This window comes from Gorilla gorilla, chromosome 2 (genome assembly GCF_029281585.2).
Source record: "Gorilla gorilla gorilla isolate KB3781 chromosome 2, NHGRI_mGorGor1-v2.1_pri, whole genome shotgun sequence".
NCBI lineage: Eukaryota > Metazoa > Chordata > Mammalia > Primates > Hominidae > Gorilla > Gorilla gorilla.
Window position 1 is genome coordinate 60,224,817 of NC_086017.1, and position 16,344 is coordinate 60,241,160.

General features: G+C 59.5%; 1 protein-coding gene and 1 long non-coding RNA gene across 6 annotated transcripts in view; one reads left to right on the top strand and one right to left on the bottom strand.

The window, feature by feature from the left end:
- Positions 1–308: 308 nt before the first annotated feature.
- Positions 309–16,344, bottom strand: part of CACNA2D2 (calcium voltage-gated channel auxiliary subunit alpha2delta 2) — a 141,471-nt gene continuing 125,435 nt past the window's right edge. The window contains exons 14-39 of one of the 4 annotated variants that reach the window (XM_055382495.2): positions 15,895–15,944; positions 15,619–15,708; positions 15,343–15,414; positions 15,078–15,152; positions 13,702–13,776; positions 13,551–13,622; positions 13,397–13,468; positions 13,232–13,293; positions 12,308–12,384; positions 10,593–10,613; positions 7,848–7,908; positions 5,666–5,763; positions 5,340–5,430; positions 5,170–5,232; positions 4,922–5,025; positions 4,539–4,637; positions 4,359–4,447; positions 4,106–4,153; positions 3,795–3,866; positions 3,539–3,691; positions 3,338–3,390; positions 3,161–3,216; positions 2,884–3,010; positions 2,603–2,712; positions 2,416–2,498; positions 309–2,334 (exon numbers count right to left, since the gene is read on the bottom strand). In XM_055382495.2, coding sequence (XP_055238470.1) covers positions 2,194–2,334; positions 2,416–2,498; positions 2,603–2,712; positions 2,884–3,010; positions 3,161–3,216; positions 3,338–3,390; positions 3,539–3,691; positions 3,795–3,866; positions 4,106–4,153; positions 4,359–4,447; positions 4,539–4,637; positions 4,922–5,025; positions 5,170–5,232; positions 5,340–5,430; positions 5,666–5,763; positions 7,848–7,908; positions 10,593–10,613; positions 12,308–12,384; positions 13,232–13,293; positions 13,397–13,468; positions 13,551–13,622; positions 13,702–13,776; positions 15,078–15,152; positions 15,343–15,414; positions 15,619–15,708; positions 15,895–15,944 — 2,114 coding nt within the window. In that variant the 3' untranslated portion in view covers positions 309–2,193. Of the gene's footprint in view, positions 2,335–2,415; positions 2,499–2,602; positions 2,713–2,883; positions 3,011–3,160; positions 3,217–3,337; positions 3,391–3,538; positions 3,692–3,794; positions 3,867–4,105; positions 4,157–4,358; positions 4,448–4,538; positions 4,638–4,921; positions 5,026–5,169; positions 5,233–5,339; positions 5,431–5,665; positions 5,764–7,847; positions 7,909–10,592; positions 10,614–12,307; positions 12,385–13,231; positions 13,294–13,396; positions 13,469–13,550; positions 13,623–13,701; positions 13,777–15,077; positions 15,153–15,342; positions 15,415–15,618; positions 15,709–15,894; positions 15,945–16,344 lie in introns of all 4 variants that reach the window. The other 3 variants (XM_055382494.2, XM_055382497.2, XM_055382496.2) reach the window with 3 other exon arrangements.
- On the top strand, positions 3,343–5,725 carry LOC129532572 (uncharacterized). Of its 2 annotated transcripts, none has more exons than XR_008678336.2 (3): positions 3,343–3,468; positions 3,825–5,049; positions 5,324–5,725. It is a non-coding gene; the product is annotated as an uncharacterized lncRNA (long non-coding RNA). The 2 variants fall into 2 exon arrangements; XR_008678337.2 differs by having other exon boundaries at positions 3,825–3,859.

Consider the following 16,344-nt stretch of genomic DNA (forward strand, 5'->3'; position numbering starts at 1 on the left):
CCTGACCTCAAGTGATCTGTCCGCCTCGGCCTCCCAAAGTGCTAGATTACAGGCATAAGCCACCGCACCCAGCCTGTCTTGCTTGTTTTTAAAAGACAGCTTTTTGAGATGATATGAGACAATGTATGTCAAGGGCCTGGCACCTATTAACTGGTGGAAGCAAGTGTCATGCCCTGTGGTTGACAGGGACCTGGGCTACCATGGTCTTCACCCCCTGCAGAGCACTAAGTGGGACTCTGAGGTCTTGGCCAACTGTCTTCATAGCTACCCAGTCCTCACCCCCAAGCTGATACAGTGGATGGGAACCATTTGAAGTGAAAATATGAACATTATTTAATAACTGATCTTCTGTAATAAACCATTTGAAAATATTTTACAAGGAATCACACACATGATATTTTACAAAGTTTCTTGACTTTTTTGTCACTGTTGTTTTTCCAACTTGTCTGTACAAAATAGAACAACAAAAAAAGGGCAGAGAAAAGGAAATGGCCCCCCAGTGCCCCAGCCCAAGGTGAGGGGCAGCCAGGTCGGGTGGGTAATGAGAAGGATTAGACCCAGCTGGGGGTTAGACAGCTACCTGATGGGGATTGTTTTGTCTGTTTTTCTGTTTTTTAAACTTAAAATATATATTTTTCTGTATATGTTTATTTTTATATTCTCCATTGAGCACCTGACTACACTACAGTTACACGCACGCCCCCGAAGGACACAGCTGGCATCCAGGCCGGGTGCACATGGACACCCACCCTGGCACCAGCAGTGGGCATGGACCATACACACACACTGAGAAAGCGACAAGCAACATGACATTAATTAACGAAGCCATTAATTAATGCATCACCCTCCCCCCTCCTCCCAGTCCATCTGAGCCCCATCACTATATCCCCTTGCCCTCAGTTCCCCACTGGCCCCCAGGCTGGGATGCCTTTGGAGGAAATGACCAGAATGAATGGTGTGAAGAGCTGTGCCCAGTCCCCACCTCTGTGTGTGCACAGAGCGTGTGTGTGTGTGTGTGTTCAGCAAGGGAGGGACAGTTGGGCCTCCTGCAAGCAGGGAGTGTGTGTGTGGGGGTGGGAAGGAGATAGGGAGTGGGCACAGGCCTGAGTGTGTAAGGGCGAGATTGGGGGAAGGATGGCCCAGCCAGGAGAGACAAAGTCACCCCTGCTAAGGCAAAGGGTGATGTCTGGTGGGGGTTCCTCTGCCGAAAGGTGCAGGCAGTGGCATGTGGTCCCACTGGGGGCCTGACACTAGTGAGAAATGGTTACAATGAGCACCTGGAGAGGTGAGGGGGCACTTGGAGGACACTGGTGGCTAGGGGTGGGACAGAGGGTTCTTCACCCCCTGCCCCAGCATTTGGCACTGTTTGACATTCAGCTTTAGAAATGGGAGGACCAGCCAGGCTGCAGCTCAGATTAGAGGCAGGTGGTGAGCAGGAGATGGAGTGTGCAGGTGCCAACCCTCCCACCAACCCCTCGCCCTGTGTAAGGCTTTGTAAGCCCCTACACCCACCCCACCCCATAGTGTGTGTGTTTGTGCGTGTGCCCAGTGGGGTATGTCGAATGTGAGTCCAGTTTCCATCCTCAAGGTTCCAGGTGTATATGGGGTAGTGTCTAAACTGATATCACTGTGACTATCCTGACACCTGGTGGGCTTGGGGATGTGGCTGTAGGCCTGAAAGGGGCAGGAGCCCATGGGGGCTGCCCCAGAGCCTCTCTCCTGCTAGGATTTAAGCTGGGAGGCACAGGCCTCAAACTGGCCATCTCACCTTCCTCCACTATTCTCACAGAAACCAAGTTTGGGCTTGGGTGGGGCAGAGAGGCCGGGTCAGCTGAGGCAGGGTCCCCCGCAACAAAGGCAGCCTCCAGGAAGGGCGGCAGCAGAGGCCTGGCTTTGGCACCAGTGCGTGTGGCCTCCCTGTCCCATCCCACTGGGGGGAGCCCAGCAGGCAAGAAGGGTCTGGGGACACTTGAACAGTTCGGAGGTGAGATGTGATTTGGGTGCCAAACACCTGTGGCGTCCGGCTTTGGGACTCCCCATCCCAGGGCGCAGACCAGACTCTCAGGGCCCGGCCAGCTCAGGTCCTTCAGTGAGGGAGGGACGAGGCTCTAAGGCGGGGAGTGTGGGGCAGGAGGGTGGGAAAGGCGAAGAGGCCGGGTGAGGTGGGAGTGGAGGTGGGGTGGGGCAGGGTGCTCAGAGGCGGCGAGAGGCGTGAACGAGGACTTGAGGCTGCGGCCGGGGCGGCAGGCCCAGGAGGAGCAGCAGTTGCAGGGAGACCAGGACGCCCAGCGACGGCGGGAAGGAGGCCCCGCGGCCACAGTCTGAGGTATCTTCCTGCGGGGAGAGACAAGGAGCTGGTCGGCCTGGGCGGGCGCAAGGCCGCGGGATTTCGGGTCCACCGCCCCCCCTCCTCACTGTCGCGTTGTAGTCGAAGCAGATGTGCGGGCCTCTCCGGTATCGCGGTCTCTGCACTAGCTCACACTGCTCCGGGCCGTCCGCTGGGCATGGGTGGGGAGTCAAGGAGGCGGACGGCGGCGGCGGCACGGAGGGGGCGCGCGGGGCAGAGGGGGAGCGGGCGGCGGGGAGGGCGGGGGCAGGATACAGTGCGTCTCCTTCTGCAGCAGCCGGCCAGCCTCGCACTGGCTGCACAGCGGCTTCTCGGCCACCACAAAGAGAAGATTGGTGTTGGTCAGTCTCTGCGCGTGGAACAGCCTGCGGGCAGCCCGGAAAGGCGGGGCGTTGAGTTTGCCCCGCCCTGACCCACACCCATCCTGCGGCCCCGCCCCCGGCCGCTCGGAGGCCCCGCCCCTTCCATCCTCCCGAGCGTCTCGCCCCGCTCACAGGCTCCGCCCTTGGCCTCTGGTCCCGCCCCACTGCCAGCACCTGGAGCAGTTTCCGCAGTCGATGATGGTGTTGTAGGAGGCGTTTACCGAGCCGAAGTAGTACTGGGTCTGTTTCATGACGCAGCTGCTCTCGCGCGTCTCGGGGCTCCCCTCTGCCTCCGCGGGGTCTGCGAGGGCCCAGAGCGCCTCAGCTCCGCCCACAGACCCTGGCAAGGTCTCCGGCCTCCCTCAGTCGTAGGCCCCACCCTCCCCATGGAGTCGTCTTAGCTCAGATTGGGGACCCGGACTTGAGGAGGCGCCTCCAAAACCCTACCTACCTGCTTGGAACCAGCTGTGGTAGATGAGGCCGTAGAGAAGCTGCTGGAACAGGGACCTGCAGCGCACGGGGAGCCGAGTGCAAGTGGTCAGCAGAGGACGATGCCGTGCCCTACTTCTCTTCTGAGCCCTCCCGGCCAGGGAGCACCTTCTCTACCCACCTCCCGCTCAGGACTCACCAGGCGGCAGCAGAGGTCCACCAGGCCAGGTTAAGGAAATCTGCAACGGTGGGCTGCAGTGGAGAGAGGGGCGTGGACTGCCACTGCTGCCCCTCGCCCTAGGTCACCCCCAGCTTTATCAAATGTCAGAGGTAGGGGGTCATCTGTGGGCAGGTCTCCCAGTCCCCCCCATCTCCAGTCCAGGCATCTCTGGGGACTCACCACAAAGACACCCCGGGGTGCAGCACCCAGGTTGCCAGGGGGCTGAGGGGCACAGGCTGCCTGATAGTCATAGGACTCCTTGCGGGTGTAGAAGGAGTTATTGTAGAGTGCCAGCATCAGGTTGGCATCCACCTCACTGAAGAACCTGCCCACCTGAGGATGTCAGGAGAAAGCCATGGTCACAGGGCTGGCAGTGCTACACCCCTAGAAGGCTCAAATCCCTACTCTCTTCTTTCACTCTCTTCCTGATCCTCACCTGGTCCCACTGATGGTTCTGGTTTGACAGCACCAGGAATCCTCCATCATCAATGAGGACACAGAGTAAGTCCTAAGAGGAAGGGAATGGGGAGGAAAATGGAGAGGGGCTGGGCCCCGGACCTTCCACCGCAGGCAGTCCAGTGGTTCAGAGTTGGGGGGCATCACTCCCCCAGTCCCGGGAAGGCTGTGAAGTCAGGGTGGGGATGTTGAGACCCACAGGCCAAGGGATGTGCTGGGAGTCGCGGCTGGGACTAGGAAGTCTGGAAGTGGGGTGAGCTAGGGTCCAGGGTAGGTTCAGGGCACACACACCTCATTGTTAACCTCGCAGTCCATCTCACAGTGGCTGTTGGGGCCGCACTGCTGGGCAGAGAGTGAGGACCGTAAGCCACCCACCAGTTTTCCTCCCTCCCATCACCTTTCATACATCCGGTTCCCCAGGCCATCTGCGGCTGGCCCTGCCTCCATGTAGGTGTTGGAGCCACTGAGTGGAGGGTTGGTGGGGGTTCCAGGGGACTCCAGGAAGGGCACTGCTGGGTTACTGCCCCCGCCCCTGCCCAAATACCTTCTGAGGCTGGTCTTGGTGGGTACGGTTGCTGGCTAGCACCTTGAACTTCTCAGCCCAAGCCTCTAGGTCCAGCTTGACGCCCACCACTTTGGGGGAGAGCAAGGGACCATCAGTGCTACCTGCCCAGGCAGTACCCTGTCCATTGCCTGTTTCCCCACCTCTGTCCCAAACATTCACCTGCTGGCCTCAGTGTGCGCCTGCCTAGGCTGAGCTCCACAGCTGTGCTGACGAGGATGCCCACGGTGTCATTCTCCAGCTCCAGCGGCCTTAACAGGGCTGGGGGTTGGGCGGGGAAGTCAGGAGTGGGGTCTGGCGGCCACACTGACCACTCTATGCTGGGTCCTACAAACCCAGCAGTCCAATCCCGGGATGACTCCAGCCCAAGCACCCAGCACTCAGGACAGTGTTTGGCACAGTCTATCCCTCTCTTCACGTCTGCCCTGGCCTCAGCCAGCCTTGTGTTGGAGAGGGGCCTCAGACAGCAGAGCCCAGTTCTGGCTGAGCAGACAGGAAAGCTGAGGCTCCCTGCCTGCTGCTGGGCACACTGCGGGGACACTCACCATCCTGGTGTGGGGGCTTGAAGACATAACCGTGGTTATCCAGGCTGCGGCGGTAGAAGCTGGCATTGAAGGGCTCAGGGTTCTCTGTCCAGTCCTCAGCTGCCCTGGAGCACCCAAGAGGCAGACTGGTAGGTAAGGGGTGGCTTGTCGGGGACAGTGGTCTCCACAGGTGCAAGGAGGCCTCTAGGCAGAACAGATGCAGGTTCCCTGGCAGGGGCAGGGTTTGGGTAGTGGGATAGGTCACTTACTTGTTGGGGAAGACTCGGGTGATGCCACCGTCTGTGGCAGCGAACACGGCCAGCAGGCTGTACCTGGGGGTGGCAGGGGGGTGGGGTCACAGGCCTGCCTTCTGCTGGGCAGGGCCAGGGCCTCTGGGCCCATCCTAGCCTTCTGCCCCCACAGGCTGGGTGATGCCTACGTGTTGAGATCCTGGTCCCTCCACACACGCTCTACCAGCTGCTGCGTGATGCCCGTGTCCAAGATCAGGTTGTGCAGAAGGAAGTTGTTGCCTGGAACAGGAGGGGAGGGGTGGGGGTGGGGGCATCTTCTTGCAGCTCCTTGCCCACCCTCACCCCCACCCTCAAGGCTCCACCAGGAGCCTCCTCCATGACCTGGCCCTGGCCCAGGCCCAGCCCTTAGCTTGTGCCTGCTTATTTCCACACCTGCCCGGCCTCTGGGTTCCTCTGGGCTGGCCCCATGCTGCCTGGGCACTGCCCAGAGCCAGCTGCCCTGCCAGGCACTCACACTGCTTGGAGTCTGGAGTCACTTTCTCCATGAGCTCAATAAAGTTTTTCAGGAACTCGGTGTTGTTGTCTGAGGCATTCAGGTCCTTGCAGTACTCTCTAGGGATGGGGAGGGGCAAGAAGAGTGGGCTTGGGGGGCTGGGCAGGGCAATGGGGTCAAGGCTTCCCAACAGGCCCACCTGGCCATTCACTGAGAAGCCTGGGCCTCAGGGAGGGGCACATGGGTTCTTCCTGGCTGCAGCTGCTACATGCCTGGCAGGCTGCTGGGGTCTGAGTCGGGGCAGAGCTGACACAAGAATGAGGGTCTACTTCCTCCATTCGGGCAGCTGCTTTCTCCTGGGCATGGCTCCGCAGAGCCTCCCGTCTCTCCGGTGTAGCTGGACCCAGATAGTGCACCTGAAAGGCCCCAGGAAATGCCTGGCGGCCGGCTCATCCACGTGTATGCCCTAGAGCATTCCCATGGGCACCAGGTGGGACCCAAGTACAAGCACTGGCTTTTTGTCAGCCTAAGACCTCACCCTCCCTCTTCCTGGCTGTGTGCCTTTAGGTAACTCACTCACGCTCTCTGACCCTCGCTTTTTTCATCATAGCACAGAGGGTGTCAGGAAGTCAGTGGGAACATGTGGGTCCTCTGACTGGCTGTTCCCTCTGCCTGGAATGCTCCTCCCCTCAAGGCCCTCACTGCATTCAGGCTCTGGGTCCAGAGAACATGGGGCTGTGGGGCGTGAGGGGGTCTGCTTGGGGCTTGCTGCCTAGGAAGTCTTGGAAGCAATCCCTCTACCCTGATAGGTGGAGCTCTTTCTCGCTCGACCCCTCATTCATACCTCTGCCACCAGGGACCGCTTCATTGTCCCATATGGCACTAACTGTGGGGCTTTTGAACGTGTGCCACTTCCCCAAGCTGTGGTAGGGCTCATGGCTTGGTAAGGGCACATGGAACTGGGTCTCAGGCCCCACTCTCTCCTTGGCCCCCAGGGCCTTTGTGCAGTGTACAGCCTGCACCTCTGTGCCTAGAGGCCACACTGGACACACCCAGGGTGACACCCACACGACTGTGCTTGAGATACACCAAGTCACTTGCAGTCTCTCCTGTACACACAGTATGCACATTCACATTTGTGAGGTACTTCATTCACTCACCCTCCACATATTTATTGAGCTCTCCTGAGCCACAGAAACAGAGGTGACAAAAACGAATAGGGTCCCTGCCTTCAAGAGAGCTTCCTCAGGGTCATGTGGGCCACATAGGTCTTTTCACACCTTCCCACATTCACTAACACACAGAGCCACCCCCACATTTATGCTCAGACTCTTACATATGTACATGGTGACTCACAAATACACACATCTACAGAGAGAGTCACAGAGAAACTGGGTGCATGCACATATGTGCACACACGAAGGTGAGGCATGTCCAGAGCCCCCGTGTGCTGCCTTCCAGTGCCCCTGGGTCTCTTGTCAGCTGCATCCACCCACCTGCCCTCATCCCAAGCCTGGGTCATGGAAGGGCTTCAGCACCCAGGGGACCCGGCCTCCCCAGACATAGGCCAAAGGCAGACGGTGTGTACATGAGAACGTGTGTGTGCACACTGAGCGTGCACTCCGGGATGGTCCAGGCCTGGGCTTGCTCAGGGCCCCGTCTCCTCATCTGCTGGAGCAGCTCCTCAAAGCCCCCGCTCTCCTCCCCCCACCCCGCAAGTGAAGTACCACGCCTAGACCCGGCACTGCCGACAGGGGCTCTGGCTGGCTCGGCCCCCAGACCCACACGAACACCGACTGACACAGGACAACAATGGGGTGCGGGGTTGGGAGGATGGGCAGGACACCACAAACCAGAGCAGCAGCTGCCTGGCGAGGGGTGGGCATGCCACAGCCAGCCACCCCAGGGCAGAAAGGGCTCCTGCCTGGTTGCCTGGGAGGGCAGGGAAAGTCAGCAGATGAGTCTGGAGCCCTCCTGCCCCGGCCTGGTGGGAGCTAGGGCCGTGAGGCAGCTGGCCACTGCTGCCTGGTGCGGTACATGGCCTGGGTATGCACACAGCCGCGCATACCGGGCGATGTGTGGGGGCCGGGGGATGACACTGCACAGGACACAGACACACAGAGCTCCAGGCAGCAGTGCAGGAGGTGGGGCCGGGGTGGTCAGGGTAGGGGAGGACACCTCAGCAAGGCCACACGCAAGCTACCTGGGAGCAATGAAAACATGTCCTTCAGACTCAAAGCTGCTGGGGAGCAGGAACTCAAAATCTGCAACAGAAACGGGGGGTTATCCGGCGGGGGCTGGGGAGGCTGGAGGCCGGGGGGCTCAGAGCTGACGGGGCTGGAAGGACAGGGGAGAGGGGGGCTGGAGGGAGGGGGAGACACCAGCAAAGAGGAAACCCGCCATTTCCACGTCCAGGAGCCAGAGAGAAGGGACGGGCAGGGAGGGTGGAGGGCCTGTGGAGACTACAGCATCGCAGGAGGAGGGCAGTTATAGCCAATATGTTGCCCGGGCCTGGTCCTCTGTCGGCAGTGAGTCCCTTGGCGTGGCTGTATATGCTTCCATACGGCTGTATAGCACATATACACGGACACACACACACACATATATATATACACACACTGCTATATATATGCATGGTCTGGGGGAGGCGCCAGTCTCGCTCTTATCACATCCATAATGGAAAAAACCACATGCTGAGCTTCCTTTGCCTCCAAAGAGACTTTGAGGAAGGGAATTGGCTTTTGGCTGCGGATTTTTCTCTCTCTTTCTTTGCCGCAGCTGTTTGCGTTTTGGTAGGTCTTGCTTTTGTTCTGTGTCAGGCATCAACATGGCCAAACCGAGGGGGTTTCTCACGGGCACAAACAGTCCAACCAGAGACGGGTGGGGGCAGCTGACGGTTCACTGCAGTGCATTGTGGGGGCTGGTGGTCCTCCCTGGGCTAGGAGGTGAAGGGAGACCCTCAAAGTGCCAAGGACTGTTCCCACAGTGTGGGAAGAAAGTCTGAGGAGCTGGAAGGAGGACAGGGGTGCTGCTGGAAACTGTGTACTTGCTTCCCTTGGCTAAGGGCGTGGAGACGGGCTGGGTCTCCACCCTTCCTAAAACCTGTCTGGGCTCCAGGCAGCCATGGGGGATGCTAGGGCTCCAGAGAGGGCATAGGGCTGCTGTTGAGGCATCCCCAGTTGGGCCTGTGCCCTGGGCTTATGAGCTGTGCATGTGTGGGTGAGTGAGCATGCATGCATGTGTGTGTGTGTGTGCCTAAGTGTGAGTATCTCTGTATGGGTTTGAGAGTGAACCTGAGGATGTGGCCGCTGGGGCTCCTCTGTGGCCTCTCCCTGCCCAGCTGGACTGGCCACCTTGCTGGTCTGCACCTGGGAGGGGTCCCTCTGCTCTTGGTCTGTCTCACTGTGGGTGGTCCACCTTCTTAGCCTGTCTCCACTTCTGAGCTCTCTTTTGCTCCCAGGGCTTTAATTGTATAGAAGACAGATTGTCCCTGATACCAAATACTCCCACAATGCACTGCAAGATTCTGGGGAATGGGGCACTTGGGGTGCTTGGAGGGGCTGGGCAGTCACTGGTTGGACTGTTCCTTTCTGATAGGACTGTGAGGCAGGGTTTGGACACAAGCCGATGGGGAAGGGGTTGGGGGGAAGAGGAGAAGGAGGAAAAAGAAAAAGGAGGGCGAAGGAGCAGGGAAGGAGACTATGCTATGTTGTCATTGTTACTAGGGCCCTGCATTTCTGGGGTCACTGGCTGGGATGTGGGGGGGTGGGGAGAAAAAGACAACTCAAGCCAGTGGGAGTAGGGCACGTCCCCCACCCCCGCCCTGGCCACTGGAGGTGGCTCTGATCCCTTTATCCCCTTTGCTGGACTAGGCTGGACAGGGCCCCTAGGGCTTCTTGGGTGCCCCTGCTTCCAGGTCATGGGGACATCCTCTTGTGGCTCTCCATGCCCCATCTGCCCAGGGATTCCCTGGGAGAGGTGGCTCTCTGAGACCTTTGTAATGCTGTCCTCTCTCACTCCCCTTACTCTCTGCCAGGGTCTAGGGGTTCACTACCCATTCTTCCAGAAGTCTCCTTGGCTTAGGCACCCCAGCGTGCCAGAACCTTTCCTTTCATACCCAGCCTGATTTCCTCCAAACACCTTTGCTGGCTCTTGGGGTCTAAACAGATCCCATTCCATCCCTGTCCAGGCCCCTGGTCCCCAAATCTGGCTTTATTTCCCCAGGGAAACACCTTTTCCATACTGCCAAGCCACCCCGGGGCTCAACAAAGCCTCTGGGAGCAGCGGGCCGGCGGGACACGGGGACATCAGCACCTGTGTCAGTGCCCAGGAGGCGCGGGTCAGCCCTGCTCTTCAATGGCTGGGGCCTGCCCTATGCTGCCCTTTGGCCCCAGCATCAGGGCGTGAGGCTTCTGAGCCTTCTGCCTCCCTTCTTGGAGGGCTGCCAGCTTCTGAAGCTACTGCCAGAGATCAGAGGAGGGAGAGCTACCTCAGAGTAGGCCTTGTGGGCTGGCCCCTTCCCACAGCTTCACATGAGCCCCACTAGGGGCTGATCTACTCCCTGCATCTCAGGCCTCCAGCTCTGCTGAGTGGGAGGTGGTGAAGAATCATCCAGGCTGTCCCTACTGTTGAGTTGTCTTAGAGGGACAGAGAAGGTGGGGGAGGCAGGGGCCTTCCCAGAGAGAGTGAGGGGTCCAAGGAAAGGGTTGTGGACCCTGAGAACACGCCGGAGAACACCCTGCAGGCAGGGCCAGGGGCACAGGCCACTGGCTCTCATAGGGGCTTAGGAATCAGAGGAAAGGCAAGAACTAGAGGAGCCAAGGGGAAGCTGGGAGGGGGCCCTGGAGAGCAGGGGTTTGGCTGGTCCTGGGCAGGGAGGGGGGCAAGCAGGGGCGTGAGGGTGGGAGGGGTGGGAAGAGGAGGGTGCACTGGTTCTGAATATACTTGCCCTTCAGTTTGCTGATTGGCACTGGGACAGTCCACCAAGAGAGAAAGCGAGGAAAACAAAAACAACACAAACACAAAAACAAACGAAAAGGGGGAGGGAAAGGGGAGGGGCACAAACAATATTTTATTCAATGGCTGTTTGAATGAAAATATTGTGTCTCATCATCATACCGAAAGGAAACTTCTTGCAAAAAACGACATGAGAGAGAAAGAGAGAGCGAGAAAACTCAAAGGAGATGAGCCCCCAGTCGGCCAGGCAGGTGGGGGGTGCCCGGTGGGGCCGGAGCCCCAGCCTCCCTCCCAGTGACCTCGGGCGTGGTGGGCAGGCAGGGCCACAGGCTCTAGAGACTCTCTCAGGAGAGGCCCAGGATGAGCAGGGCATGCAGGGGTGAGCCACAGGCAGAGGAGTGGGAGAGGCAGGGGAGGAAGGAGGGGGGCCAGGGAGAAAGCAGGGAGGGGGAGGGAGGATGGGGATGGGGAATGAAGGAGGGAAGAAAGAAGGTGAGGAGGGAGCCAGGGGGCAGAGCGGAGGGAATGTGGGGAGTGGGACTGAAGGAGTGGGGGGTGCTGGGGTGGGGAGAGCGGGAGGGAGGGAGAATGAGAGAGAGAGATGGAGGAGGTGAGCAGGAGAAAGAGGGAGATAGAGGAGATGCAGGGAGAAGAGAAGGAGGGAGAGAGGGAAGAAGAGAGGACAGTGCATAAGGGAGGGAGGTTGGATGCAGAGGGGAGAGAGGTAGGAAGTGAGAGGAGAAGGATGAGAGGGTAAGTGGGAACTGGGTGAGGATGGATGAGGAAAGAATGGAGAGGAGGGGGCAGAGAGAGAGAGAGGCACCATGGGAAGGGGGCACCACAGGGGTAGAGAGCTGAACAGGAAGAGAGAGGAAAGAGGGGAGGGGAGGGAGAAAGGGGAGGGGAAGGGAAAAGGGGGGAGGGGAGGGGGGAGGAGGGGAGGGGGGAGGAGGGGAGGGGAAGGACTGGAGGGAGAGGAAGGGAGGGGAGGGGAAAGAGGGGGAGGAGAAGGGGAGGAAGGGAGAGGGAGGAGGGGAGGGGGAGGAGGAGAGGGGAGGTGGGATTGGGGAGGAGGTAAGGGGAAGGAGGAAGGAATTGAGGGGAGGGGGAATAGGTGAAGGGAAGGGAGAGGAGGTGGAGGGAGGAAAGGGGAGGGGGGAAGGTAAGGGGAGGGGGGAAGGTGAGGGGAGGGGGGATGGTGAGGGTGGGGGGAAGGGGAGGGGGAAGGAAAAGGGGAAAGGGAAGGGGAGGGGAAAGGGGAGAGGAGAGGGACAGGAGGAGGGGGAGGAGAAAGGGGAGGGTAGGGGGAGGAGGAGGGGGGAGGGGAGGGGAGGGGGGGGAGGGGAGTGGAGGTGGGTGGGGAGGGGAGGGGGAAGGTAAGGGGAGGGGGTGTCTTCCAAGAATGCAGCCCCCAGGAGTGTGTGGGGCAGGCAGGCTAAGGAGGGAAGACACGGAGTAGGAGAAACCAAAAACAGCAACCTCAACAGAAACCATGAAAGAATGGTCTGGAACCGAATCTGAGAAAAGGCAAGCATGCAGATTTCCACAGACTTTTGAGGTGCCCCAGCCTGCGGGCACCTGAGGGTGGGCAGACTGGGCAGGAGGGACTGCCTCGCCGGCAAGCGGCACTGGCTATGCTGCCTGGGGCCGGCCAGGGTGCGGGGCAGAGGCAGGGTGCAGGGTGCAGGCAGGGGCCGGGCCACTTACACTTGACCTGCAGGATCTGGTCACTGAGATTGGCTTGGAGGTAGAAGGTGCTGTAGGGTGGGAGCACCAGCCCCAGGCTGAGGGGGGAGAAGCTCGGGTCACGGCTGGGGGGAGGTGGGCCACACTGGCACCCCCTCCCCATGGCCTTGGAGCTGGGCAGAGGCCCCAGCTGCGGCATCCCCTCCTCCCACCACCAGGGACCCCTCTCCCCGCTTAGCTGCAGGAGGTTCATGGTCTAGGGGCCGGCACCCTGGAGGCTCTCCACTTCTCAAACTCTCCTGGGGGCCACCGGGCAACCAGCCCCAAAGCAAATCCCCACACCATCTCCCCTCCCAGCAGCCTCTCACAACAGCCCCCTGCCCAGCCAACCTCCCTCTGACCCACAAGGGGCAGACGCTGCCGTGAGCTGGCTGCAATGCCAGTGCTGCCGTGGGAGTGGGGTCACCAGCCCCCAGATACTCAAAGCCAGCGGAAAGCAGGGCTGGCGCAGATATGGTGGGGGCAGGGGGTGGCAGTTGTGGGCTGGCATGGGCTGTGAGGATGCCCCGGCATTTCAGGATGGACTAGCTGTGTGGGGCAGGCAGAGGTCAGCCTGCACCGACCCAGCCTGACACACAAGGGACCTGCTCCGCCCTGAGACTGTGAGGCAGGCTGACAGCATGCCAAGGGCAGTATCCTGGGTGCAGATGGCCGTAGTGATGAGGAGACTTTGGATGACCGTCCTGTGCTCTCAGACCTGCTGCTTGTTCCTTAAAGGCCAGGGAGTCTCTTGGCAGACTAAGCATCTCAGGGTGAGTAGTGAGCAGCCCTGGCCACTGGTGCCCCACTGGGATGGTGGTCACAGTGGGAGAGGGAGGGGACAGCTGGGCTCAGACTCTGGGGCCACCCCACCCTCTCTGCCCGCCCAGCCCTGGCCTCACATACCTGTAGTTAGTGCTCCTTATAGGCACCCAGGTGTAGTTCCGTGTCACCTCATCTATGTACCTCTGGGAGAGGAGGCTGGGTCAGGTACTTGGGCTAGCAGGCAGGGGGCGGTGGGGTAGAAGGGTGCCCACCCTGACTCCGTGGCCCCCAGCCCTGCCTCCTTACCTCATCCAGGGACTTGACCAACGTTCTGATCTGCTTGTGGCCCTTGTTGCCATCAATCATGCTCCGACGGATCTGGAAGGGCCAGAGATGTGAGGGGCAGGGCCCCTACACTCCTCTGCTCTGTCCCCCACCCCTGTTCTCCTCCTCTCCTTACCTCTTCCTTGTTCTCATCCTCTAGCTCCGCATCCAGGAAGTCCAGAGTCACAGGCTCCCGGAAGTTGGTGGTCTGATGGAGGTGGGGTGGGAAGTCAGAAGTCCCCATTGTGGAAGGTTTGCCCACCCTCCAGGCCACCCGTCTGGCTCACCTGGGGCTTGAGATTGGGGTGCAGCAACACGTAGCCGTTCAGGTCAATGGCAAACACATAGCCGTTGGCTCCAAGCTGGAGGCACAGATTGGGGGCTCAGGGTCTGGAGGGATGGGCTGGGGTTCCCTGGGCTCCGGAGTTCTTCCCTATTTGGCCTCCCACCACACCGAGAGATTCTGTTTGCCTGCCTTGGGCTAAGGGCCCCCCCATGCCACGTGGCCCTAAGCCTGTCTCTCCAGCCAGGCCCGCAGGCGGGTTGCCCCTTGTGCACCAGCCCTTGCCAAGGCTAACCGGCGTGTGGGCTGCTGCTCTGCAGTCCTCATCCTCTCCCCCTGGTTCTCATGAGCTGTCAGTTGTCCTGACCTCTCTGCCACCACCGGCCCCACAGGTCTGTTGCTTCTGTACCCCTGTGGCCCTCCTCCAGCCACTACTGCCCCTGATTTGTGCCTCCTCCTTGTCCCCACGTCAAGAGAGAGCAGCGGGACGAGTGGACCCTTGGGAATCCTACCTGGGGCTTCCCTTCCAGGTGGAAGGGAAGTAGGAGTAAGTGGGACCTGGACCTAGCCCTTACCTCCCCCAGTCAGTTTCTTACTGTACCTGGAGGCCAACTGCCACAGCCCCTGCCCACTCAGGGCCAAGCAGAGGCTTCAGGGGGCTCAGGCTTAATGATGCTGTTGTACATACCACACCTCTCCCCCTTCCACAGGCCAAGACGCAGACTCCCTGACCGCAGGCGCTGGGCCAGCCACAATGCCTTCTTGCCCCTACCCTGGTTTATGATTGTTTTTCACCTTTGGGCCCTTGGCCAGAGAATTCCCTTTGCCTCCAATGTACACCATCCCCTCCTTTCCTTTCTGCCTGGGACACTCCTGCCTAAGCGCATGGGCCAAGTCTGGCCTGCTGCCCATTACTATGTGGCCATGAGCTAAGAATGGTTTTATGTTTTTAAATGGTTGGAAAAAACATCAAAGGAAGAATTCTATTTTGTGACATGTGAAAATTATCTGAAATTCAAGTATCAGTATCCACAAATAAAATTGGAACATAGCCATGCCCATTGTTTATGTTTTGTTTGTATTGTGTATTGTGTTTTTTGTTGTATTGTGCTGCTTTCACAATACAACAGTGCAACCGAGTAAGAGATGGGTATGTAGGTCTGCAAAGCCTAAAATATTCAGTCTGGCCCTTTACAGAAAGTTTGCCAACCCAAGGTCACCTTGTTCTAGACCCAAGGTCACCTCCTGGGGAAGCCTTCCCCGACCCCCTGAACTCAGAGGTCTCCATGGAGGCACTGTAATACCCATCAGTCTTCTCTGCTGAGCCTGCCTGTGTCCACATGGGAGGCAGGGTACGCGGATGGGCAGGGGGATGCTCACCGTGTAGTTGGGGGTCAGCCTCTTGATGTCATTCAGAGCCACGTCAATGCCCATCACGCCCAGGATCAGCTGGTTCTGGGAGCAGAAGCATGGGGGGCTCCTCAGTGAGCTCAATTCCATGGGGAACCACCCTCCACAAGGCCTCAAGCTGCTCTCACAGGCAGTGTGCAGGCCTGCCCTGCCCCTCTTCCACCCTCAGACCTGCTGTGGGCATGCCCATTCCTCCCCAGGCACACCCATAGCCCCAACCCTCCCCTTTCCTCACCTTCTTTTCCCCAGGGCCATCCTGTGTCAGGTTGAAAACAGGGAGGGTCCCTGTTACCACCAACCCCAGTCCCTGAAGGGAGAGGAAGATGATGGAGTCACCTGTGGCCAGCACTGACCCCACCCTGAGTGTTCAGAGCAGTGGCTGAGGTGCAGGCCACCTCTTTCTCCTGTGCTTGGTTTACCCCATAAGGGGGCCCTCCAGGGTCTTGACCCTGTGGGCACATCTCTGGGGGAAGGGTGCCAGCCCCACCCCTTCCTTGTCCAGAGGCCTTACCAGTGCATCCTCATACACATTGGTCCACTGCACCTGCTTGGCCTCCTTGCCTGCCAGCACCATGGGTCTGCCCAACACATCTAGATATTCCTGGGGAGGGGATAGTGGTGGGGGTAATGAGTGCCTTTCCCAGGCACTGCCTGTTCTGTCTCCCCAGGCATTGGGATTGTGCCCCAGCCACCGTGAGGGGGCGCCCTTGGCCCACAGCAGCCCATGGCACACAGCATCCCTGCAGGGAAGCCAGGGGCTGGGAGGAGGGGCCTCCCCAAGTCTCACCTGTGTGTTGATGCGGATGGCTCCGATGGAAGGGATCTCAAAATAGTAGCCTGTGAAGGAAGGAGAGGCAGAGGTGGGCCTGGCTGGCACTGCAGGACCCATGTGCAGAGGGCCCTGCCCCTGGGGTGTGTCTGCAGCCCTGCCTCGCCTCTCGGGCTCCTCTCTTTTTGGGGTCCTCTCCCTCTAGTGCTCCCGGCCTCTGCCCTGCCAAGGGCGGTGCTATAGAGAGGGAGTTAGTGCAGCAGTATCAGGAAGCAGAGCAGGGGGCAGAGATGGGGAGGGAGGAGCCTGAGGTCTGAGGTCCCTCATTTTAGGGTGCAATGCCATTCAAAGTCCACCCGGCAGCCAGGCCCAAGTGCACAGAGAGATGGACGGATCAGCAAACAGACGCAGGAGTAGACAAGCTGGGGACGGTTGGACAATGGACAGACAGACAGACGGGCAAAAAGA